This window comes from Podarcis tiliguerta, assembly GCF_965153285.1.
Source record: "Podarcis tiliguerta genome assembly, chromosome: 6".
Lineage (NCBI taxonomy): Eukaryota > Metazoa > Chordata > Lepidosauria > Squamata > Lacertidae > Podarcis > Podarcis tiliguerta.
Genome location: NC_139539.1, coordinates 60,525,755 through 60,550,632, shown reverse-complemented (window position 1 = coordinate 60,550,632; position 24,878 = coordinate 60,525,755). Strand labels below are relative to the sequence as shown.

General features: G+C 41.7%; 1 protein-coding gene across 3 annotated transcripts in view; it reads right to left on the bottom strand.

The window, feature by feature from the left end:
• Nucleotides 1-24,426, bottom strand: part of LEPR (leptin receptor) — a 58,574-nt gene extending 34,148 nt beyond the window's left edge. Inside the window, exons 1-4 of one of the 3 annotated variants that reach the window (XM_083448031.1) lie at nt 23,750-24,426; nt 5,196-5,254; nt 3,090-3,398; nt 2,170-2,293 (exon numbers count right to left, since the gene is read on the bottom strand). In XM_083448031.1, the coding sequence (XP_083304157.1) occupies nt 2,170-2,293; nt 3,090-3,398; nt 5,196-5,235 (473 nt within the window). In that variant the 5' untranslated portion in view covers nt 5,236-5,254; nt 23,750-24,426. Of the gene's footprint in view, nt 1-2,169; nt 2,294-3,089; nt 3,399-5,195; nt 5,255-23,605; nt 23,629-23,749 lie in introns of those variants that run through there. The other 2 variants (XM_083448033.1, XM_083448032.1) reach the window with 2 other exon arrangements.
• Nucleotides 24,427-24,878: the final 452 nt, after the last annotated feature.

Below are 24,878 nucleotides of genomic sequence, written 5' to 3'. Positions count from 1 at the left end.
GCTCACACAACACTACTTGAAAGTGGAAAGTCAGCATTGTTCCACTTGCCACCGTTTCCTTCTGTAGTTATAAGAGAAACCAGCTGTGGTATTCATTGGCCACTGTTCTGTATTCTCTCTTTTTTATATGTTACAGTTGCATTGTAATGTGATGGAAAATTTTTGAAGCACTCAAGAAAAATGTTGTTGTTTTTAAAAAAGCATTTGGCAAGGTTTCATTGTTGCCTATTATTCATATTAGAGTTTTGCAAAAAAAATATTGTACTCTAAAATCATCTGTGGAAAATATGTTTTGAGTATTTTTTTTTAAAGGAAGAATTTGAAATAACTGGGTATATTGGGAGTTTAAACAGCCTTTCAGTAATTTATTTTCAGCTACCATAGAGATCAATGTAAGAAGACATGTTCATATTGCCAAAAGATAGAAGTGAGAGTTAGATATCAAATTTCTTAAGAAAAGTTCATTATCTGAATTGGTTGTTTAGGGAATCTGTTCCACTGGAGGAAATATGCAGGTCAATTCCAGCTCATCCTACTGAACAGCGAAGGAGATGTTATTGGCCAGAGTTAGAAACTGCCTGGCTGCATCTGCATATTTGATGGTTATGAGGGTACTTGTGACTGCATCCTGGCTATATATGTCTGTTAAGCTGTCTGTTAAGAGATATCATAAATCATGGACAGCTATTCAAAAGTTTGAGCAAAATTAATGCAGCTATTTTTCTCAGTAGATTTATATCCCAATAAATGCTTACACTGCTTGACTCATTGCAGTCAACATTCAGATACCCAAAAGACTCTGGAGCAAGAACTCTTCACTCTGCATGCAGCCTAATTCCACCACCAAATTCCAAGAAATAATCCTTGGTTTCCCTTGGTTTGACAGACTGATTTTAGAACCCTTGTTGTGGCACAAGAAAGTTAGAGTCACTCTGATTAAAAAGGGGGCACATTATTATTATTATTATTATTATTATTATTATTATTATTATTGTCTGCAGTTAACATAGCAATGTTTGAGAGAGCATGTTGTATTCTATAAATATGATGTGGGATATGATGTTTGAATCTACTTGCTGATACATTTGCAGCCTAATTCTATGCTGACACATTTTCAGCCAATTCTATTCTGACTCAGAAATAAGTTCCACTGAGATCAATAGGTCTAGGCTTGCAGTTTTCAGTAGAATATACTCAGCTCACTGTTCCCCACGGAGGTGAATGTCCAAGGCTGTAATAGCTATTACATATTTACAGAGAAGCCAGTGCTTTCATAAAATATGGGCAACCCATATCAACAATTGTAGTATACTTACGATAGGAGATTGGGAAAGACTGGAAACATGCTGGATCCTCTGTTATATGTTTTTGCACAGTAGGTTTACATTATAGGAGACAAAGATTTACTATAAGTATCATGAGTGTCTGATGTTGTGTTTGCAGCTGAGATGAACACAGTCCTTCTACAAGTCCTAACAGAAATGTGTACCATTCATATGAAAAGCAACATACTTAGATCATTGCTATCATCAAAGTTAACCAAACATACACTTTTATGAATAAATTTTGCATTTAACATAAAGGACACCAGGTCATGTAAGCAAAACATCTAACTATTCAAAAGAACACATGGAACAGCAATAAAAAATTCCAAAGGGGCTGTGTGAAGGGTACTGCTGGAAAACATGCCAATAGTAACTGAAGAAATATAAAGTATCTGATGTCAACATGATGAGGCAGATTAAGTTCATCCTTTATGGCCAAACCATGAAATATTGCACAATAAGTATATTGACAGTAGAGACCTCTGATCTAAATAAAATGCTTTGTTGTTGCTTAGTCGTTTAGTCGTGTCTGACTCTTCGTGACCCCATGGACCAGAGCATGCCAGGCACTCCTGTCTTCCACTGCCTCCCACAGTTTGGTCAAACTCATGTTAGTAGCAGTTTCATAAAAGGACAAAGATAGAGCAGGACAGGAGGAAATCCCAATGTTAACAATTTGCTTTTAAAGTGTGATATATGGGGCCAGCTGATAATTTCCTATACTCTTCTCCCAAACCCATTACCAACGCTAGTGTTAGAAGAAGTAAAGCAGAATTAAAAAAATAAATAAATCCTGAAAATTGTAAACTACATAAATTTCACATTTGACATAGATTATACTTACAATGTGTACAACAGATTCACTGAAAGGTCTTCATCCAGGTATGGTGACTTAGTAGATAATTCCACAAGACAAAATAACTCCTCTGTGCTTTCTTTAGACCAAAACTGTAGATTCCATATTGAATCTAAATGGAAAATTTACATATTTTTCAGAACTTCATTGCAAGCCAAAACCACTGAAATACCATGTACTGGAGAGAACACATTTCTAAGAAAGTTTCCAATCCCCCCAAAAATAATCAAGTGTTCTTAAATTATGGGGTGATCTTAATTCTTTTACTAGTACCAATACCAATAAATTCAAAACATCCTCTTACATTTTCTGCAGTGGCTCCCTGTTTGTGGAATGTTCTCTCCGGGGGGGTGGGGGGTGGGTTGGTTGGTACCTTCAATTACACACCAACACACCTTCAGGTGCCAGGCAAAAACGTTACTCTTCAACCAGGCCTTTGGCTGATTAACACCCTATACCAGGGGTCAGCAACCTTTTTCAGCCATGGACCGGTCTACTGTCCCTCAGACCATGTGGTGAGCCGGACTATATTTGGGGGGGTGAACAAATGCCTATGCGCCACAAATAACCCAGAGATGCATTTTAAATAAAAAGACACATTCTACTCATGTAAAAACACGCTGATTCCCGGACCGTCCGCAGGCCGGACTGAGAAGGTGATTGGACCGCATCCGGCCCACAGGCCTTAGGTTGCCTACCCCTGTCCTATACCCTTTTAAATGTGTTTGTGGGAAGGGGTGGAGGTTATTAGTTTGCTTTTATTATGTATTTTGTGGTTTTTATCTTGTATTTTTATGTTTTGAACCGCCATGGAAGATATATGGAAGAAGGGCTGTATACAAAACAACAACAATGATAACAATGATTTTCTACAATAATAATGATGATTGTACCTTCCCCAAGCATACCTATTTGTTGAGATGTAAAAGCACCACTTTCTGAGTACGTAAATGCCTTGATTTCCATTTCTGAAGTATATACAAAACAGTTAATATGTGTATCACTCCACTGGCAACATAGGAAATGATCTTCAGTCACCAGTGATGTGGCATTGGCTTTAATTGTACCATGTTCCTCATTTATGCTAGGACCATTCTCTGCAATTCCAGCGGGCAAAGAAATGTTAGAAGTCTTCTCTGATGGCACACATGGTAGCTGAAAGCTCTGTGGAGGAATCTGATATACCATGCAATAGGAAATTACCATTCGAAGAAAATCTGAGGGTACAGGGGGGGGGAAAGGATTAGTCTGAATACCTCATATAACTGAGAGCTAGAACATTTATTAGCACAAGATAAAACAAATTCTGGGCAAAATTACTGAACGCACACTTCCAAAGCCATGCATAAAATCACAGAAATACATTCACTGATACTTAAATAATTTTTTGGCCATCAGCTTAATTCTAGGTTCCCCACCAACCCCATTCTTTTATTTTGTCATTACTCACGAAGAAAACATCAAGAACTAGATTCACATGGATATAAAATGACTTATGTACACTGATGTGAAGCAGTTCAGCCACAGTTCCATCCCCTGAGAAGCACTCCAAAATTGCCTTCATCTTTCAGCAAGGAAGGGTATATATTATAAACGAATGTATTATAGAACAGCATATTTATATTTCCCTGTAAAAATTAGTTACCAAATTCAGGAGTACAAATTATTATTAATAATAATAATTATCATTATTTACATCGTTTTATATTGTCAAGTTTTTAAATTTTGCAACTGGTGTTTTTTGTCTTGATACTGGCCACCCCCACTGCATAAAACCACTTGTACTTACTTTGCAAAAGTATGTCTCTGTACATATAAAGGCCTCGTGCAGTAGATCAGTGTATGAGGAGTGACAACTATTAGCCCCGCCCACAACATTACAGGCAATGTGCAGCCCTTCCCCCTGGAGCTCAAGGGGCCAGCACAAATATGTGCAGGGAGGGGGCCTTCCATGTGACCTGGAACCCCCTGCACAGTTAAATGTCCTTTCCTCTTACAGTAAACAAAGCACCATTCATCTTCTTCATATCTTTTATGCCTAGGCCTTGCCCCATAAGACTGGATCCCGCAGTCACTGAATTCCTGCTCTCTATGTTGTATCACTGTTTTTATGATACTGTTTTGTTGTTTTCATGCTGTAATTCTGTCCACCACGCAGATATCTTTAAATATTGAACAGTTTGGAAATGCTTTTAATTAAACAACCAAATCATTACCACGTGTTTCACAGGATTCCAGATCACGTGGAAACCTTCATCCACACAGCTGAACACACAAAGGCTCCCTGCTGCAGAAGCATGTATGGATGACAGCAACAACTGCTAGTGAGCACATGCAACATTGTTGGTGGTGTTAGCCAGCACAGCCCCACACATTGGTTTGACACGTGTAGGCGATATATAAAAGCCTAGTGGCTATTAACTTTAAGATGGCAATTCTGACCATATATTATGTATATTTTGTAAGAAATCAACAGAACAGAATCATGTTGCTAATGTTGAGATAATATATAGTGTTCCCTATCTTTTGAACATGCACCTGTGTATGTGGTCAAATTATAAAACAACCCATTGCAAATAGGGTTATTATCAAAATTTACAGTGTTAAGTTGCTAATTGGGGAAACCACTTGAAGCATCTGTTGCGTTGAGCTATTTCAATTGCTTTTGTTTGATTTGCTCATTGCAAACAGCTGAAAGCCTTTAAATTTTGGTAACAAAGCCAATTTGTAACTGGGTGGGGGGTTTTTTGAATAATTTTGATTGCAACTGTATGCTTGGCTTGCTATACTATTACATTATCTAGAACAATTTCATCCCAAAAATGTTTCCTCTGATATGATTTGAGCTATAATATTCGTCTGCCAATCTGTTACTAATCCTAGCATCAAATCCCTCAAAGATACAGAGAAATTCAGGGACACTGGCCAAGAAAGAAGTGCACCAAATAGACGACTAGCATCTTCTAAGATTATTTTCTTATGCTGTTGTTTAGAAAGAGTAGCCGACAACTTACTCAGCTGTAGAAATCCAGTCAAAATATTATACCAGTTCATCTTGGTCTAAACAGCAGATCTGAGGGCAAAAACAATCAGGGGGAAATAATGTCACACTGGCATTTATAGAAGAATAAAGAATATTTACGACACAGCAAACCAACTCCAACTTAAGGCTGACTGAGAAGGACAGCCTTGGATCTGCTGGATCCAAAGTCCATTGCTTGCTAGTTCTGAGCTCCTATACTTATAGGAATTCCCCCTCCCAATGAAAGCAATGAAATGTGGGGTTTTTAAAAAAAATAAATATAAAATACACCTCCCTCCCAAAGTGAACCAGCAGCACTTTGGAAGTGATGGATTGACTTGCCACTTATCTCTTCTCCCACCCCCACTGCCTAATTAGGATCTCTGTGTTACTAAAATTGCAGTTCTTAGAGATCCTGTACATTTGTGGAAAAATAAAGAAACCTAGAATTCAAAGGCATTTTGTCAGAGGAGTTGATGCTTTTCAGTTCTGTATTTGAACTGTAACAAGTTTAGTTATTCTCCCAACAAGGAAGTTTACATGGTCAAGCATTACAGCAATTTAAAAGGAGTGGTTATAACTGCTATTGTGCATTTGAGAATAACGCCAATATAGAAGCCATTGTGGTTATAACATGCTGCCAATGATATAGCAGAAAAACACAAGCAATGCATCTTAGAAAAAGTCAACAGAACTCACATATATTTAGCCTGTCCATTCATTTTTCTATGGCCTTGAGAGCCCCAATGCACACACAGCACTGACTAGACACCCACCATTCATTTCAGTTGAGAGAGAGCAGAGCTATCTGCACATTCTTTTATGAAGCACACATCTGCTCTTTCCATTTAAGTAAATGAAAAACGCCATACATTGTGCAAGAGTCCCCCACGTTAGAAGTCTACATTTTATATAATGCTCCAGTTATTTAATAGCATGTGAAACAGAAAGAAAATAAAACAGAATATGGGTAGAATTGTCTTCTCACCAGAATAAGGAACATAGGAAGCTGCCTTCTATTCAGTCAGACCATTGTAGGATTTGAAGGTGCTCTTTCCCAGTCCTACAGTAGCGAACGCTTCTGGTTACGCACGCTTTGGCTTATGAGCTCCGCTAACCTGGAAGTAGTTGCTCCTGGTTGTGAACTTTGCCCCAAGATGTGAGCAGCAGGCACGCGCGCAATGGGAGGCGCCATTAGTGAAAGCACACCTCAGGATAAGAACAGTTTCAGCTTAAGAATGGACCTCCGGAACAAATTAAGTTCATAACCAGAGGTACCACTGTATATCTCAACCTCTTCTGTAAAAATAAACAGTATCCATTTCTTCTGCAGCCCGTAGTATATATTATCAACATTTACTAAACCAAAATAGCTTTGTCTGCTTAAAAGCCAAAGCCAGAATGTGATGTACCTTTATAGGGAAACTACTGCTTGAGTTATTAACACAACAGCAGTTGCAACCAGTTAAAGTCAGCTTCAAGAGTTAATAGACTGTCCTTCCCATACATTAGGGGTAGGGAACCTCTGACCCATGGTCTAACTAGGCCCACAAGGCCTCCACATTTTGCACATCAGGCCATTTTGGCTAAGCTACATCCACCTACCAATCACTCAACTTCATACATGACATCAGGTGTAGGCAGGTAAAAAGGTGGCCAGGTTGGTGCACCCGTTGCATCAAAGCACAGTGCAGGGCTCTTTACAAAGGGCTTCCAAAGAGCCTTGTGCAGAGCTTTAAAGTCTTGCTCATCTGAGCTTCAGAGCACCATGAAGGGCTTTTTAGAAGCTTCTTGCAAAGAATGCTTTGATGCCATGATAATCAGCTGATTGTTGGGACCTCAAAGTGCTGTCCAGGGATCCTTGCTTCATATTCTCTTTCACTATTAGCAAACCATAATTAGGATGCATCTTACAATAACCTTAGAAGATACTCCTTCTGAGGAAATGAAAAATTTAGCTACCTCATATCCATAGCAAATAATTAATTCAAGTAACCCAAATGGATTCTGCAAATCCACTCTATTACAAATAAGGGAAGATTTGATATTCACTGAATATGCACCAGTCCAAACTAGATGTGGCCATTGTTAAAAATTTGTCTGGGGGGTTGGGTGGGTTCTATTTAGTAAACAGCACGTGAACTGGTGCTGAGTCAGATCTGGACAATGGTAGGCTTTAATCCTTTAGCAGTCCAAAAAAACCATAAGCTTTCAGATCATACAAATCAATCCCCATAAAAGCCTGGGTGAACTGCAACACTGTTTTCAGTCAACATGGAACTATTTCCAATGCTCATGCCACAAATTACTGTGCAGATTTGCATGTACATTCCCTTCTCTCTCAATATCTGCTCCCGTAAAGACGTAGAAAGTGAGTGTTGAGGCAGCATGCCCCTGTGGCAAACTGGGGGTGCAGAGTGATTCCTTAACATCCTGCTTAACCCCCCAGTTCTTTTCTGGGCTTCCACAAGAAACGTGGCACTAAATATGCCTGGATATACCTATATAAGAGCCAGAACTCCAAGCAGTATATAGCTAGAACACCAGCATAGGTGAACTGAGCATGAAATATCCATGCCACATGGTTACAACTAAATAGTAATGTTGAATTTATTTATAATAATAATAATAATAATAATTTATTATTTATACCCCGCCCATCTGGCTGGGTTTCCCCAGCCACTCTGGGCAGCTTCCAAAAGAATATTAAAATACTGTGATACATCAAACATTAAAAGCTTCCCTAAACAGGGCTGCCTTCAGATGTCTTCTAAAAGTCTGGTAGTTGTTGTTCTCTTTGACATCTGGTGGGAGGGCGTTCCACAGGGAGGGCGCCACTACCGAGAAGGCCCTCTGCCTGGTTCCCTGTAACTTGGCTTCTCGCAATGAGGGAACCGCCAGAAGGCTCTCGGTGCTGGACCTCAGTGTCCAGGTAGAGCGATGGGGGTGGAGACGCTCCTTCAGGTATACTGGACCGAGGCCGTTTAGGGCTTTAAAGGTCAGCACCAACACTTTGAATTGTGCTCGGAAACGTACTGGGAGCCAATGTAGGTCTTTCAAGACCGGTGTTATATGGTCTCGGCGGCTTCTCCCAGTCACCAGTCTGGCCGCTGCATTCTGGATTAGTTGTAGTTTCCGGGTCACCTTCAAAGGTAGCCCCACGTAGAGCGCATTGCAGTAGTCCAAGCGGGAGATAACCAGAACATGCACCACTCTGGCAAGGCAGTCCGCGGGCAGATAGGGTCTCAGCCTACGTACCAGATGGAGCTGGTACACAGCTGCCCTGGACACGGATTTAACCTGTGCCTCCATGGACAGCTGTGAGTCCAAAATGACTCCCAGGCTGCGCACCTGGTCCTTCAGGGGCACAGTTACCCCATTCAGGACCAGGGAATCCTCCACACCTGCCCGCCTCCTGTCCCCCAGAAAGAGTACTTCTGTCTTGTCAGGATTCAATCTCAATCTGTTTGCCGCCATCCATCCTCCAACCGCCTCCAGACACTCACACAGGACCGTCACCGCCTTCACTGGTTCTGATTTGAAAGAGAGGTAGAGCTGGGTATCATCCGCATTTAGAGAAATCAAGGGTTTGACAACACTGAAAATAAGGGAAGAAATGAACTTCTAAAATTGGCATCACAAACACGCACAAACAGAGAGAGAGAGAGAGAGTTGGATCCAGATGTATTCCAGAAGAAGAAATACTGGCAATGCTATTGTAAACTGTTGCACAAGAGCCAGTGGAAGACCTCACACACTACAGACTTTCAGGGCCAGATTCAACTAGCAAGTCTTGCATGCCCCCAACACTGGCTCTGGGGAGGTCAAGAGAACCCCCAGAATAGCACAAGGGTGGAAGAGCAGGGAATCGTTCCATCTGGCAAGCAAAAATGCTTGCACCAATGGGACAATTGCCATAGTGCTACATTGATTTCCTCCCTTAGTTTATTCTTCACATGTGTGAGGTCAGGAAATGCTCTTCTGCTTGTGGAAAAGGTCTATTTGCAGAAAAGCATCTCTGAATCTCATCCACTGTATCTTAAGCTCTTTACTTCATTGTCAGACAATGTATTAATCTAGACAGGGTCCTTTAAACTTATTTGATTCCCAAAGTTCATTTGTTGCTCAAGGCATTTTCAAATTGAAGACAAGCTGGCTGTGTCTGGCACACATAAAAACCTACCTCATACTGGAAACTCTCTGGTCAATGTGGAAGCTGACTTTGTAATTTCCTGCAGAAGCAATCACATCTAGATGGGGTGGACTTTGGCCAGGGAAGATTTCCCACTGTCCCTGATGCAGATCAAAGTTGGGAGTTTTAGCTAAGTACTGGGTGCTTTGGTGCATGCCGCATCTGGTCTCACAGAAAGAGGAAGATGCTTTCAAACATTTAAAACTGAATTAGCATTATGTCACTGACAGAGGGAGGATAGGAAAGGCAGATTGCAGGTGTCAGCTGCAGACCTTGATTCACAAAGGGTATATGGACACACACATAGTCCCATCCCATTGCAATGTTAAAGGATTGCCCTGTGGAAGGCAGCTATTATTTTGCATGCGTGCGGATACCACCAGCAACCATTTCCCAACCCTGGAAGCTGCAGATGGCAGTGGGGATGATCACAATGTGTGGGCTCCTATCCACAAGGCAAGAACTTCTAATTTTAAATGTGGTATGTGTAGTATTCACTACTTGAATGCCACTTTCAACAGCATTCCAACAACGAATGCAAGATCAGTCTTAAACGGGAGCTGCTTACATGGGGTGAACTTAAGAGGTCTGTAACATTATTTAGGAAGGAATTCAAATTTAATGTGATGCAGCCTCAGTGTAATGAAGTCCATCACTTTAAATCAGGAAATTAAATTGAAATTCATTATTCATATTCACAACAACTAGGCTAAAAATGAAATAAAAAGGGCTGCCCACTGTGAAAACACATTTTATTGCTTATAAAATAAGATAAAAATAAGAAAAAATTGTTCTTTTCCATTCCCTAGAGTTTCACTTGGACATGGCAAGTCACAAATGTCCCATCAGTCATGGCTGCCAGTGACATATTGAAGACATTAGCACCAAGAGACCAAACAGGAAGCCAAGGCACAGGCCCAAGAGATGTGTGCTATGTTATTTTTCTGAATTGGAGGAATGTTATTTGCTTACCAAACCAGTTTTAGTGTTATTTACTACTTTGAAGGAATAGAATCTCTCAAACTATTTTATGGATTTAGCCAAGCAATTTGAAATAATAGGTAAAGTCTGCAAAAGCTTCAGTGCAGTAATACACACTGCATTATGTGCAATCTCTACTTGGATAATCTGAATTACATAGCACACACTTCTAATTAGCCAGGTTGACTGCAAAATTGTATGTGCTCAGTTAAAAAAATGTTGCGATTCTCAGCAGGGGTACAAAGTAAGCAGTCAAACGCTGCACACTGCCCAATCTAAAGCAAACCTATTGCAAGCATCTGTCTTGAAAGAATACATAAAGCAGATGCCCCCCCTTCTTCTCATTCAATGTTAGAATAAAAAATAGAGGACCCAGAGAAGAAGGGTGCAAGAACAGTGAAAATAATAGCCATGCATACTATCTCTAAAATTCAGAGGATGAGATGTTCTCTTAATAGCCCTCATACAGACTTCCTGCTTGTCAAACGTTCTGTAATGAGGAAGCTCACCAATGGTGAACAAGTTGCTGGAAAGAAACAGTTCATCCACTAGTACCAACATTCCCCCTCAATTGCCGAGCCAGAGGAACAGTTGGGCACATTCTCAGTTGTGTTTTTATTTCATTTGTGCATGAAGCAATAGCTATGATGTTTTTCCCCCACAATTCAATTTCCAAAGTTTCATCAGTGTAACAACTTTGCCTCTATGTACCCACACTTTCCTGTACTCTTTCAGCCCCAATCTACTTTGTCTACAGGCTGCAGCCATAAAGCTGTTGTTGCCATGCTGCACCATAACTGTTGTTTGTTGGCAGTGTTACCATGGGTATTGTGACACTGGCTGTAAAAATTGTTACGTTCTCTCCAATTGTTCATGTGCTGAACAATTTGCATTTAGCTAAATGACTGATCAAAACAGGAACTTTGAAACATAATTTTAGGGATATGCAGCATTCCCCCCCCCCCAAACAAATAAGAAAAGATAGGTCCTCTGCAATATCCCTGAAGTTTTGACAGAATCAAAACTGCAAAACTAAGATACATTTTGCGCTGGCATAAATGCATTAGAAAATGCATGTGTCCAGCAACATGTGAGCTTGAAGACTCACAAGGGAAGACGGTCAAAAAGACAGGACCTTGGACAGCTCTAAATGGCCATGCTAAACCAGCCACAGGAGATGCTACAACTGCAGGGAGTAAGTGTTATGTAGCCTAACCAGACCGGAAGTGCTGTAAGCTCTGCTTCAGGAGCAGCTGGCTGGTCAGCCAAACAGCCCTTGCCTTATTTTGTAGCTTTTGAGTTCTGTGAGGCTGGGGAGGCAGGAGTACTGCAGAGGACCCACCCTCTGAATCACAGGATGGTGGCAATAGTCTGCTTGAGAAAGTTGCTGTCATGAGTTCCATGGTGATGCCTTAAAGAGGGCAGTTGGGATGACAAGAAGGAGTGGGAGATGCTCAGAGAAGTCTGATCTCAGGATAGGTCCTAGCAAGTTGGGGGATGGAAATATGGGACCCTAGAAGAACTCTGGCCCAGGAGAGGGTCCCAACAGCTTGGAAGGTGGAAATCCAGAGCCAAGGAAGAGGCCTAGCAAGGTAGCAAGACAACAGCCTGCACCCCTGCAACACAGGACACCCCAAGCGCAATGTCACAGGCCACTGAACCAACTGGCACCTTTCCCTGTCAGGGGAACACCTTCTGGGGAGGCACCTGGTGATAAGTCTCCGTCAGTGCCACTTCCATCTCCAAGGACATGGAGGTGACACCGCAAACAAACCATACATGACCAGCCTTGATGGAGGACTACCCAGTGTGGTGTAGTGGTTAAGAGCGATAGACTCGTAATCTGGGGAACTGGGTTCGCGTTTCCGCTCCTCCACATGCAGCTGCTGGGTGACCTTGGGCTAGTCACACTTCTTTGAAGTCTCTCAGCCCCACTCACCTCACAGAGTGTTTGTTGTGGGGGAGGAAGGGAAAGGAGAATGTTAGCCACTTTGAGACTCCCTAGGGTAGTGATAAAGCGGGATATCAAATCCAAACTCTTCTTCTTCTTCTTATCCAGACCTGAGGCTTGGGACATCCACTGCACAAATAGCTGTGCCTGTCCTGCTCTTCAAAATGGCAGCACGGGGGAATGTCAAATGTTGCATCAACCTCTTAGCTAAGTCCACTCATGCACTGTCATGCTCTGCTGTGCTTTACTAGCTTGTAACCTGTAGACCCATTGGAATACTGTGCTGACTTCGTTAATACAGCCTTTAATACCTCCAGTCATGTTGACAGTTTGAGTTCTGAGTCTGAGGAGGAGAGTCAGAGTCGGGACAGCTGCCTCAAGCTCATCAGAGCCTTCTGCTATCCACTGAAAGGCCCCTCAGTCACAACAATGGCACACAACTATAGCTGAAACCTAACTTCAAGGCAGCCACTTTTCATCTGAAATGTGGTAAGATTATGCATTTGTTTTTAAATCAAGCCAGTGTTAAATTTTAGCGACCTCAGGATGTTTCATATACTATATTCATAAAAATTAAACATAAACCATGAAATTTAATACAGGAGTGTACATGATAGAATTGTAGCTAAAGCACAGCTGAAGTCCACAAAATAACTAAAAAACCCCAAATACCCATAAAACCATTGTCTTTAAAACACAGGTAAAAAAGCAATAGAACTTTTGAAACAAGGTATAGACGACTAAATTACATGTTTAAAAAACAATCTTTTCAACAGCAAAAGAGACTTTATATTTCCAGCCTGAAGCTATAATCCAATAACCATACATCAGTTTTGAATGAATGAATTTGTTGTTGTTTAGTCATGTCCAACTCTTTGTGACCCCATGGACTAGAGCACGCCAGGCACTCCTGTCTTCCACTGCCTCCCGCAGTTTGGTCAAACTCATGTTAGTAGCTTCGAGAACACTGTCCAACCATCTCATCCTCTGTCATCCCCTTCTCCTTGTGCCCTTAATCTTTCCCAACATCAGGGTCTTTTCTAAGGAGTCTTCTCTTCTCATGAGGTAGCCAAAGTATTGGACCCTCAGCTTCAGGATCTGTCCTTCCAGTGAGCACTCAGGGCTGATTTCCTTCAGAATGGATAGATTTGATCTTCTTGCAGTCCATGAGTCTACTTCAGCACCATAACTGAAAAGCATCAATTCTTTGGCAATCAGCCTTCTTTATAGTCCAGCTCCCACTTCCATACATCACTACTGGGGAAACCATAGCTTTAACTATATGGACCTTTGTTGGCAAGGTGATGTCTCTGCTTTATAAGATGCTGTCTAGGTTTGTAATTGCTATTCTCCCAAGAAGCAGGCGTCTTTTATTTTCGTGACTGCTGTCACCATCTGCAGTGATCACGGAGCCCAAAAAAGTAAAATCTCCCACTGCCTCCATTTCTTCCCCTTCTATTTGCCAGAAGGTGATGGGACCAGTGGCCATGATCTTAGTTTTTTTGATGTTGAGCTTCAAACCATATTTTGCTCTCTCCTCTTTCACCCTCATTAAGAGGTTCTTTAATTCCTCCTCCTCACTTTCTGCCATCAAAGTTGTGTCATCTGTATATCTGAGGTTCTTGATGTTTCTTCCAGCAATCTTGATTCCGGTTTCACATGAAGAATTCTGCATATAATTAAATAAGCAAGGAGACAATATATAGCCTTGTCTTACTCCTTTCTCAATTTTGAACCAATCAGTTGTTCCATATCCAGTTCTAACTGTAGCTTCTTATCCCACATAGAGATTTCTCAGGAGACAGATGAGGTGATTGGGCCCTCCCATTTTTTTTCATTATCAATATTCCGACTGATACTTCCCAACAAACTTTTCGTTTTTTAAAAAAAAAAAAAACCCAACCACCATTAATGACATATCAGCATGTATGTAGCATTTGTTTAACATCAACAGGAACTGGCAACTTTTGATTAATTATGTTTTAAAATCCAGTCCATTCCTATGCTGAATTCGAAGATATGGGGTGGCATCCAACTAGGTCATACTCAGAGCAGACCCACTAAAATCAATGGGTGAGTGAAGAAGTTATACTCTATTTCAGAACCGGCATAGAAGAAACAGCACTAAAATATAAGTGGGTCTTTCAGCAATAGTTCAAACATCAAATTAGTCACCAATGATCAGATGCAAACCATACAAGAGTGGGAACACATCCAGTAGTTCTGGCAGTAAATGGCAAATGAAAACATAAACTTTGTTTGTTTGTTTGTTTGTTTGTTTGTTTATACCCCACCCATCTGGCTGGGTTTTCTTCAATTTATCTATTAACAGGACAAAAAGCTTGTGAAATAAAAACATCAACAGCTGTTAGTTAACATGAAATGGGAACAGACTACTGTGCACACCCAAACTATCTTTAATAATAAACAGCTGTTTTTGAATATTAAATAAATGCCTCCAAAGCATAACATCCTACTAATAATGCATATGGATATAGTGCATATGGCTATGTGTTCTGATTTTCATAACTAACTACATGCATCTCCTATTAATTTCTTTGAGAGTTAGAAGTCACTCCACACTCCTAAAAATTGGGTCCTCCATATAATTAAAGGTAAAGGTAAAGGTACCCCTGCCCGTACGGGCCAGTCTTGACAGACTCTAGGGTTGTGCGCCCATCTCACTTAAGAGGCCGGGGGCCAGCGCTGTCCGGAGACACTTCCGGGTCACGTGGACAGCATGACATCACTGCTCTGGCGAGCCAGAGCCGCACACGGAAACGCCGTTTACCTTCCCGCTAGTAAGCGGTCCCTATTTATCTACTTGCACCAGGGAGTGCTTTCGAACTGCTAGGTTGGCAGGCGCTGGGACCGAACAACGGGAGCGCACCCCACCGCGGGGATTCGAACCGCCGACCTTTCGATCGGCAAGCCCTAGGTGCTGAGGCTTTTACCCACAGCGCCACCCGCGTCCCTTTTAATAATTAGCTTTCTCTTAATTTGAAATGTGGCTATATATTACAAAAAGTGTTCTGAAAGAAGTAAAGGCCTTAAAAACAAAGCAAGACTTCTGCTTGTAGTTTGATCCTCCCCCCCCCCCCCGAAACAAATCCCACAATATTAAATTGGACTCACTCAAGACAAGTATGGATGACTGCACCCTTAACTTTTGAAAGCTATGTAATTTCCCCAATTATTCTCTACATGCTCAGCAGAACACCGAGTTCCCCATTCTGTTGCTTTAAGAACTGCACAAGAATACGAGAGCGAGAGTGGGGCTTGTTAAAAATCATCTGTTGCAAGGTATTAGTATTTATTGTAAACATGTAGTGATATGTATTTTTGCTGTTGTGCCACGTTTAGGAGGAAAAGTAGCATACAAGTTAAAATAACAAACAAAGCAAATATACATTCAAGATACTTCGGGGTTGCACCAATAAAAGTGAAGGAGTAACATACCGCAAAATGCTATACATGTTTACTCAGAAGTATATTCCATTGTTTTCAGCAGGAATTACTCCCTAGTTTTCAGCATAGCAGCCTTACACTTCTATCAATAAGTATTAACCAACACCAATAGCAGGCCAGCCTTGGATAGACTAAGGTAGATAGAGAAATTCTGTAAGCTGTGAAACAAGGGAGCTACATCCCTGGGATTGGAGTAATTGATTCACAGGTTTGTCACACATACATGACTGCAGAGTTGCCACACACTTACCAAGAAACAACTATTTTCATGTTACATAAGTAGTCCATGAAACTTCCATGGTTGCTTCCAGATGAGGTGTGTGTTCATCTCAACTGGTTTCCACAAAGTTTGTGAGAGATTACATGATGTCCACCCTTTATTGATCATTCGTTCTTATTTGTTTATGGGGATGTTATGCAACATCGGGTCAAACAATTGTTATTCCACATTTTACAGTGCATTTTCCCATCATTTGTGACAAAAAAGACTTGTATTTTCCCCCTCTCTGAAGTGGCTTCATTGCGCAAGAGCACCATATCCACTTTAAATGTACAACTTGAACTTACTGATATGCACTTGAATCCCATCCACAAATTAACAACACACTGGAAGCACCCCATGCTAAGGTAATTTGGAGGACTGCTTCACATTTAACATCGAAACAAGGCTTAGCATCAACAGGCTCTGTGCTCAGGGTTGGCAGGCTGAGAGAAAACTTCAGCACTTCCTCTTCCACCTGCATGCTATGTTTTAATCCATTATTTCCACTTTTGTGTAAAATGTGGTTTACCACTGGGTGACAAACCAGAAAACTGTGGTTTGTATAACTCCTCCAAACTAGTAGGAGAAATCATTGTTTGATCCTGATTTGCAATCCTAGTTTTGAGGTATTTTCCAATCCATAGTTCATGCTCATAGCTTTTTGGGTGCAACAAGTGTGGAATGATTTGGATTCCACATGGTTATGTTTGCATGTAACAGTTAGAAAAAAACCTTAGCTTAAGAAACCAAACTGTGAGTTGTGTTCTGGAGCATGTATCCTGATCACTTCTGCTTTGCTCATCCCTCTTTGAGAAGCAAATAGATTAATGAACCCAGGATTACCAAACCCAGGGTTGTGATTTATTTCTCCCTAACAAACAAAAATCAGTCTTAAACCAAGTTCGTTGCTTGGTGGCAAATCCAGGCTTGTGCTGCAATATGTTTAATTCTTTATGGCAAAAAATTACTGTGCAAGCTTGTCAGGAAATAACACAGATTACAAAAAGAGAGATTTGATTCTTCAAATAACTTATTCAAACTTATTTTTTCATTCCTAGTGATTCAAATCCTGATTTGAATCAATTATTTCCGTGAAGTGTATCATGAATACATGTATAAATAATCAGCATAAGTCTCAACACAGGTTATTTTGATACTATGGGCCATACCCAATGTAGTAGTTCTGACAACACAAGGTTGTGCAATAGAACTTCCCCTCCTTCTCCTCTTCCTGCAACCCCAATTTGTTCTAGGGTTTCCCTCAACCCTCCAGAGCAGATTTTGAGAGCGTGCGGGGACAGGAAGTACATAGGGAGAAAGAGGGGAAGTTACATTGTGCGAGCAGAAATCCTTGCACTAGTAGAAGCACTTCATATATATTTACTAGATAATCACATATCATAATGCCTTCAAACAAAGACAGTGAGTCACAGAGGAACAGGCTGTATATCACATTTAGTCATAAATATTTTTAACTGCGTAGGTTTTGTAGACACAAAAAGACAATACAGAAAGGACAAGGTCAATCCCCTCTCCACCCTGCAAAACAAAACACTTACAAAATTCTACAGATTAAGAAGGTACTGCTGGCTGAATATTTATTTTCTGTATAGACATGTCAGTTTTCCAACTGTCTACAGGGAAGAAGTTGATGGAGCATATAAACATTCCATTTTGGCAAGCTTCTAGAATTGGTCTGACAACTATGAAAAAGCTCCTCACTTTCAGGTCATTTGCTTCCTTAAGAAGTATCTTCTGGCACTAAGCAGAGAATACACAAAGTACAAAAAACACAACTTCACTATGTCAGTCTACCACCACCATTAAGTTGCATTTACATTAAACACAACACACTACACTTGATCTTAGTCAAAAGACTGAGAAGCAATTGATTGCAAACAAAAGGTAATCAAAGTTTTCTTGACATACATAATTGGCTTCATAGTGGACCTTAGTGATAATTTTTAACATGATGCCAATATTATACTGAAAGTAAATTTGTTTTACATAGAATTTTAAATCATAATTGTTATCTGCAATTGTGGACATTACTTTACGGCTTGTGGCTGGCGTCCATCTGTCTCGGAAGACAATGGAAGAGTGCGCCTTTAGGGGTGGAGTCAAACTACTGGAGAGTTACAGCGCCTGATGTAGCTGTAGAGACTGATATGGGAGAGGCATGTTTTACTGCAACTGGGGCAGATGAAGACATCCAGTTGTGCTGCTGCAGATGCACCAGGGTGTTTCTTCTCTCTGCACTCCTCCCAACAGTCATTCCTTCTCTGGTCATTGCTACAGATGCACAACTTGACTATCTCAAGGCACTGCAGTCATCTGCAAAGGATTTCCCACACAGCAAAGCTGATATTGCCAGCCTTCATGTCACATTTGCGGACATCTTTGTAACACAGAGTTAGTCTTACAAAGGGCCTGTGCCTGAAGCTTGTTCCTTGTAGAGCACATCCTTGGGGAACCTGATCCTACCATCTTTTATTCTGTGGACATGACCAAGCCAGCGTAGCTGTTCCTGAGACAAGAATGTGAGCATGCTAAGAATATGGGCTTCAGAGAGCACATTTTTGTTTGAGACTCTGTCCTGCAACGTGATGCCCAAAATCTAACTCTTTTTTTTGCAAATTAAATTTTTATTGATTTTCAGTAAACATTCATACTTTCATAAATTACACATATATAGGTTACATATTTAACTTAGGCTCTATCATGCCTCTGACTTCCCTCCATTTCTTTGGTAAGCATCAAATAAAGTTCTAATGTCACGTACTTTATATATCATATTATCAGCTACACGCTGTAAGAGTTATTCCAACCCTATCAATGTCTTCAAAGATTTACAATTGTTTCTTATATACATCAAATATTTACTCCAATTTTCTTGAAACTTCTGCTCGTCCTGATCTCTTAATTTTCCTGATAGTCTGGCCAGTTCTGCATAGTCCATCATTTTCACCTGCCAGTCCATTATATTCGGTATTATGTCTGTTTTCCAATTCTGAGCTAACATATTTCTGGCTGCTGTCGTGGCATATAGAAAGAGGTTTTTATCTTTTTTTTCAATTTCCTTTCCAATCAATCCCAGTAGAAAAGCTTCAGGTCTTTTTGGGAAAGTGTATTTAAAGATTTTTTAAAGTTCGTTATAGATTAATTCCCAGAAGCCCTTCACTTTACTACAGGTCCACCACATATGGTAGAGGTCACCCTCCACCTCTCCACACTTCCAACATTTCTTATTTTTTGTTCTATACATCCTTGCTAGCTTTACCGGCATTAGATGCCATCTGTAGATCATTTCCCACAAATTCTCCTTTAAGGCAGTACAAGCTGTAAATTTCATGTTTACATTCCATAGTTCTTGCCACGTGATGCCCAAAATCTTCCTGACGCAGTGTATGTGGAAGGCATTGGGGCATTGTTCCTGGCAGTTGTAAGTTGCCCATGACTCACTTCTGTAAAGGAGTGTACTCAATACACAAGCCTGGTAGATCTTCATCTTGGTGCTGAACATTTTCCCATACCCTTTCGGAGAGGCGAGCCGTTGCTGTAGCTGCCTTGCCAATAAATACATGTGTTCAGCTCAGCATCAATGAGGAGGTTGCTGGTTATGGTGGAACCCAGGTAGACCTCAAGCATGTAGTCATCACTGCTGATGCTTGGAGTGCTGGCAACATCCTGACTCAGGAAGTTGGTCTTCATCAGGCTGATGGAAAGGCCGAACTCCTTGCAGGCTTCGACAAAATAGTTGAGGAGTCTCTGTAGAGCTTCCACAGAGTGTGCTGTCAAGGCTGCATTATCTGGAAACAACATCTCTTGGATAAGGATCCACTGCACTTTTGTCTTGGTGCAGAGACCATACCAGGTCGAACAGCCCCTTGTCGCTCCTTGAATGAAAGGAGACATCATCTTCAGTTGAGCTGAAGGTGTATGAGAGCACTGGGGAGAAGAATTTGCCAAAGAGTTGGAGCAAGAGCACAGCCCTGTTTCACGCTGTCATACTGTTCGGTGCTGCATTTGTTATCTTTGAAGGATATAATCATTTTGTGAAGCTTATACATAATAAACTTAAATCAAAAATTGAAAGTTCTATATAAAAATTCCTGCAGAACACAATTTTTATCTTTATTCGATTGATCTCTACACTAAACCTCATTCTCTTAATTCAAGGCAAGAATCCAATGGCTTAGCATGCAGAATAGGGTTTTTCAAAACCCTTTTTCTTTGAATAGCAGACCTCCATGCCATAGAAAACTGCTTGCAACTATTATTATTATTATTATTATTATTATTATTATTATTTAATTATACCCTGCCCATCTGGCTGAGTTTCCCCAGCCACTCTGGGTGGCTCCCAATCAAGTGTTAAAAACCATACAGCATTAAATATTAAAAACTTCCCTAAACAGGGCTGCCTTCATATGTCTTTTAAAAATAAGATAGCTGCTTATTTCCTTGACATCTGATGGGAGGGCATTCCACAGGGCGGGCGCTACTACCGAGAAGGCCCTACTTTTCAAACTACCCTCATTTTCAAACGTAGTTCACCATGTGACACAGGATTATGTTGTCAGGGGGCAGGGGACATAGCCCAAAGCTTCCTTAGCTGTGCAGAACTAGTTATATGGTACTATGGTCAATGTCTCTTAGTTTGATGCAAGGTCAGTTCTTGCCCAATTTGCTGTGGTCTCAAGGCATTCAAAGTGAATGTGTGACGAAAGCCACCATGTCTCATGTGCAAGCATTCCCCATAAATGTCTGAAGGGGCCTTATAACTGTGTTCAGCTGAACATTGTTAGAACCATGCAGATATTTCCAACGTGGTTATTTAAATATTTCCTTTTCAGCACAGCACAGGGCAAATTAGGGGTAGAATGCATGTGCCCGTGCCTCTGTCACACATTCTTCCCCATGCCATGCAGAACTTCTACCCCTCATAACTTTCAAATATCTGGAATTCACTATTTGCTGGTATTTGTTATTGTTTAGGGTTGTCATGTGTCCTCTTTTTCCAGGACATGTCCTCTTTTTCAGGGGTAAAATTTCTGTCTGGGCAGATTTTTAAAATTTGCCAAAATGTCTCTGGCTATACTTTCTGGATGAGACATAGACATAACTAGTGGCTGAAGACTTGCTTTCCTCTTCTCTTCTCCTGCCCCCCTCAGCAATATATCACAGCTTCTATAGCCAGCATATATTTGGGGTATTTAAAATTAGAGTCATCATGGCATTCTCTTTTTTGCTCTTCAAAATATGGCAACCCTATTGTTATTTGTTAATTTTTAACCTACTTTTATTAAATATTTTCTCTCAAATGTTTACAAATTAACTCTCTGCTATACAGATTTGCTACAGGAAGAAATCTTGTCTAGTCTTAATTGTACTTGTAGGCACTGCATTCAGGATCCAAAAAGATGTGAAACAAATGGAGCAAGTCTTTGAAGATATTTTTTTCAAGCAGCACCTCTCATAATTTTATGCGCACTGTGAGTAAGCTGTTCTGGACACAGTGCAAATTCTGAGTAAAACTTGCTTTGTAGGAGGACTTTCAAAAGCAGTTTGAAGTGGCATAGGGGTCAGCTATCCTATGGAAAATTGATTTTTAAAATCCACTGGGTGAGCAGAAACTCTAGGAAGCTGCTTGGATTTCATCTATGTAGATAATAAATAATAAATTCAGATAGCCACATGAAGAGTTCCCTCTCTCTCTATTTCATTACGCACACCTATACACAAGCCACGGAGCAGTTTTCATTTGCTCTCCAAATATTAGGACAGCTAATATTTTAAAATAATTTAAAATTTGTATTTATTAAGCAAACAACCAAAGGTCTCAATAAAATGACTCTTCACCCTGTTCTGTGTCATGCAAATCCCACAAGGTTTGAAAATGTGGAACATTATTACACTAGGAAACAAAACAAGTGCCAATGAAAACACTTAAGTCCTAAACAGTCCCATTGCATAACCCTTAATTATGCTTTCTTTTAACAGCTACTGCATCTTTACATGACTGTTACAAAGTTACTGCCAACAACACATTGCTTGGGTAATTTCAAACAAAAGAAGAGATAAGTTAGGAATGTGTTTCAAATCAATAAAACTGGTGTGTGTGTGTGTGTGTGTGTGTGTGTGTGTAAAGGGGCCATGTTAGTTCATAAGAAAATGAAAGGGGGGAAACCCCACAGTTGGGCAAGACTTTTATTAGTATCAACCAGCAGATTTTGGCTGTACAAAATCTAACATTTCCCACCATTTTTGAACCTATTTCTGGAACCAATTCCAACTGATGTAAATACACATTGACACATTGTGGTAAGCCATAAGCCATGGCTTGCTGTGAATGAGCAGCATGCTAGTGCACACTGCTGAATTGCTTCAGCAGGAGCCAGGAGGAACAAACCATGAGCCTTGGTTTACCGTGATATAGCAACCAGCACTTGTGGCTTTGTTTCTCTCCAAACTGTGTCACCGACACCGGAACACTATCGCTCTGACCCAAATTGACAATCTGAAATCAACAGTACATTGTACCAAAAGCTTTTTAGAATTTGGACTTGGAGCAGCAACTCATGAATGCAAATCCCTGCACAGCCATGATCAAACTTGCAGCAGTGGCCTACCTTGGTAGCTTGTTGTGATGGTAAAAATGGAATAACCCCTGCCTATGCCACCAGGAGCTCCCTGGAGGAAGGCTAGGATGAAAATGTGGTAGATGTTGGGTCTTCCAACTGCATTACAGGAACTATGATAAACATGATGTGCAAAAATGCCATTGGTGCCAGATCACTAAGAGAGTTGTAGGTTACAGCTCTGGTGAGATTTGCAAAGGAAAACCTTACCAGCGTTCATTACAAGCTTCTCTTCGGTTTATTTTTTTCCAGGCTTTTTCTTTTAGTTTGCAGTCCTTGTCGTGAAAACTTTTGAGAGAACAAGACAAATAGCTCGTTTAAGGTGGCCAAACTACCAAGGAGCTGAAAGCATCGTTGCCTCTCTTTTTCCAAAGGACAAAAGGAGCTTCACTGACTTATAGACTGAAGAGATCTAAAACATAACCTAGGAAACTCTACAATGATTACAACATGCAGCTGTAAATGTCAACTCCGAGAGAGTTCCTCCTGTCCTCGGTGGTTCCGCTAAAACTGTTGCACGTCCCATTTGACAGGCGACGAGGACAACAAGACTGACGCGGATGCGCAGTCTGGTCCGCGGCAGCGCAAACGCAAGCCTGCCTCTATCGCCTGGCAAATCGTCTCCCAGCCAGTCGCAACACCTCACACGCTCTTCGCTTTCCCCTCTCTGCCTCCCTGCGCAAACTTCAGCAGGTCCTTCCTGCAGCATCCTTTATGCAGTGCAGTCCTGGCCATGTTTACTCCGAAGTAAGCCCTCCCTGGCTTCAAGGAGACTTACTCTCTGGCCAACCTGCCGTCCCAAGCACCCAGGAGGCACCCAAAGTTAACTGAAAGTAGCCCTACCCGACCAAAATGGTAACACCATATTAATACCAATATTAATAATACTACTATTAATAATAACAACGCTTATAGCTCCTGTGAGCTGTGATGGTTATAGCGGTGTGGCGCACCAAGGCGCCCACTGACGGTCGCGCTCCCCAACGCAGTCGGTGCCAAAAGACCCTCAGCCAGAGCTAGCCAGGCAGAAGAAGAAAAGGAAAACACGTACCTTTGCTGCGGCGACCAGCTGGAATCTCGGCCGCTCTTCTCACGCAGGGGGGAAGAGAGAAGGGGGAAGGAAGAAGGAGAAACTGTTCCTGCTGCTCCTGCTCCTGTGAGGCGCGCGCCCTTTCCCCTCAAGCCCCACGCTCTTCACCCGGCTGGCAGTGGAACCATAGCTCCCTCTCCCCGCCTCCCCCCCCCCCCCAGCCTCCTTCGGCCTTTATCCCAGCCAGCCGGTCAGCTCGGCGTCGGCGCCGTCTGCAGAGGAGCCTTGAGGCTGGCGGGCGCGCGGTGCTGGTGAGGACAAGCAGCGGGCGGGAAAATGCTGCAGCTTCTCGCTCGCTACCTGTGCGGCTACTAGCACTCCCTGCTGGGGACGCGGGAAGCGCCGGCTGGCCAGAGGCTGGGGCCAGCGTCACGTGGCGCCCGGGTCTCTCGCTACCAGGACTTATAATGCGCTCCTTCAGGCGTTGGTGCTGGTCGTGCGGATCTTGCTCGGCGTCTCCAGGGACGGCTTTGGCCACCCCCCGGCACCTGCCGCCAACACCTGCGCGGTTTCAGCGTCACCCAACGCCTCTGACCTTTCCCGCCACTTGGGCACTATATGCTCGTGACAGCAGCCCAAGTTGTATTCGATGGAGAGCAGCCAGAGCTCCGCATCAAGCTTTCAAAAAAGTTGTTGTCGTTTTCCAGGGCATAAATTAAGTACACATAATAGGAAGTTAAATTGCACAATACTTAGGAGCGTAAGGGGGTGGAAGGACATGAGCAGTTTGGTACTATTCTTGGGGGACCTGGCCATTTCGTTTCTTAGAAATTTCGCACTGAGAACAAATGTCCACTATAGGTTTCACCACATAAACAAGAGTTCCATTTCCCCTAAAAAGCTGCCCCTGAGGTGACATACACGACTGTGTTCCATCTTACTTATTCTTTCATTGGAAGTCGCCAAACTTTTAAACATAAAAACATGAATCTACACTGGTATTAAGGGACACAAAGAGAATACACAGCAGAATGCCAGGAATGGTGGATTATTTGACTAATATTGCTTGCTGTGAGAATGAGGAGAGAAGCTAGGACTAGGGTTTATCAGAGGTCCAGTCCATTTCCATCTTTGGACACCTGGACTCACA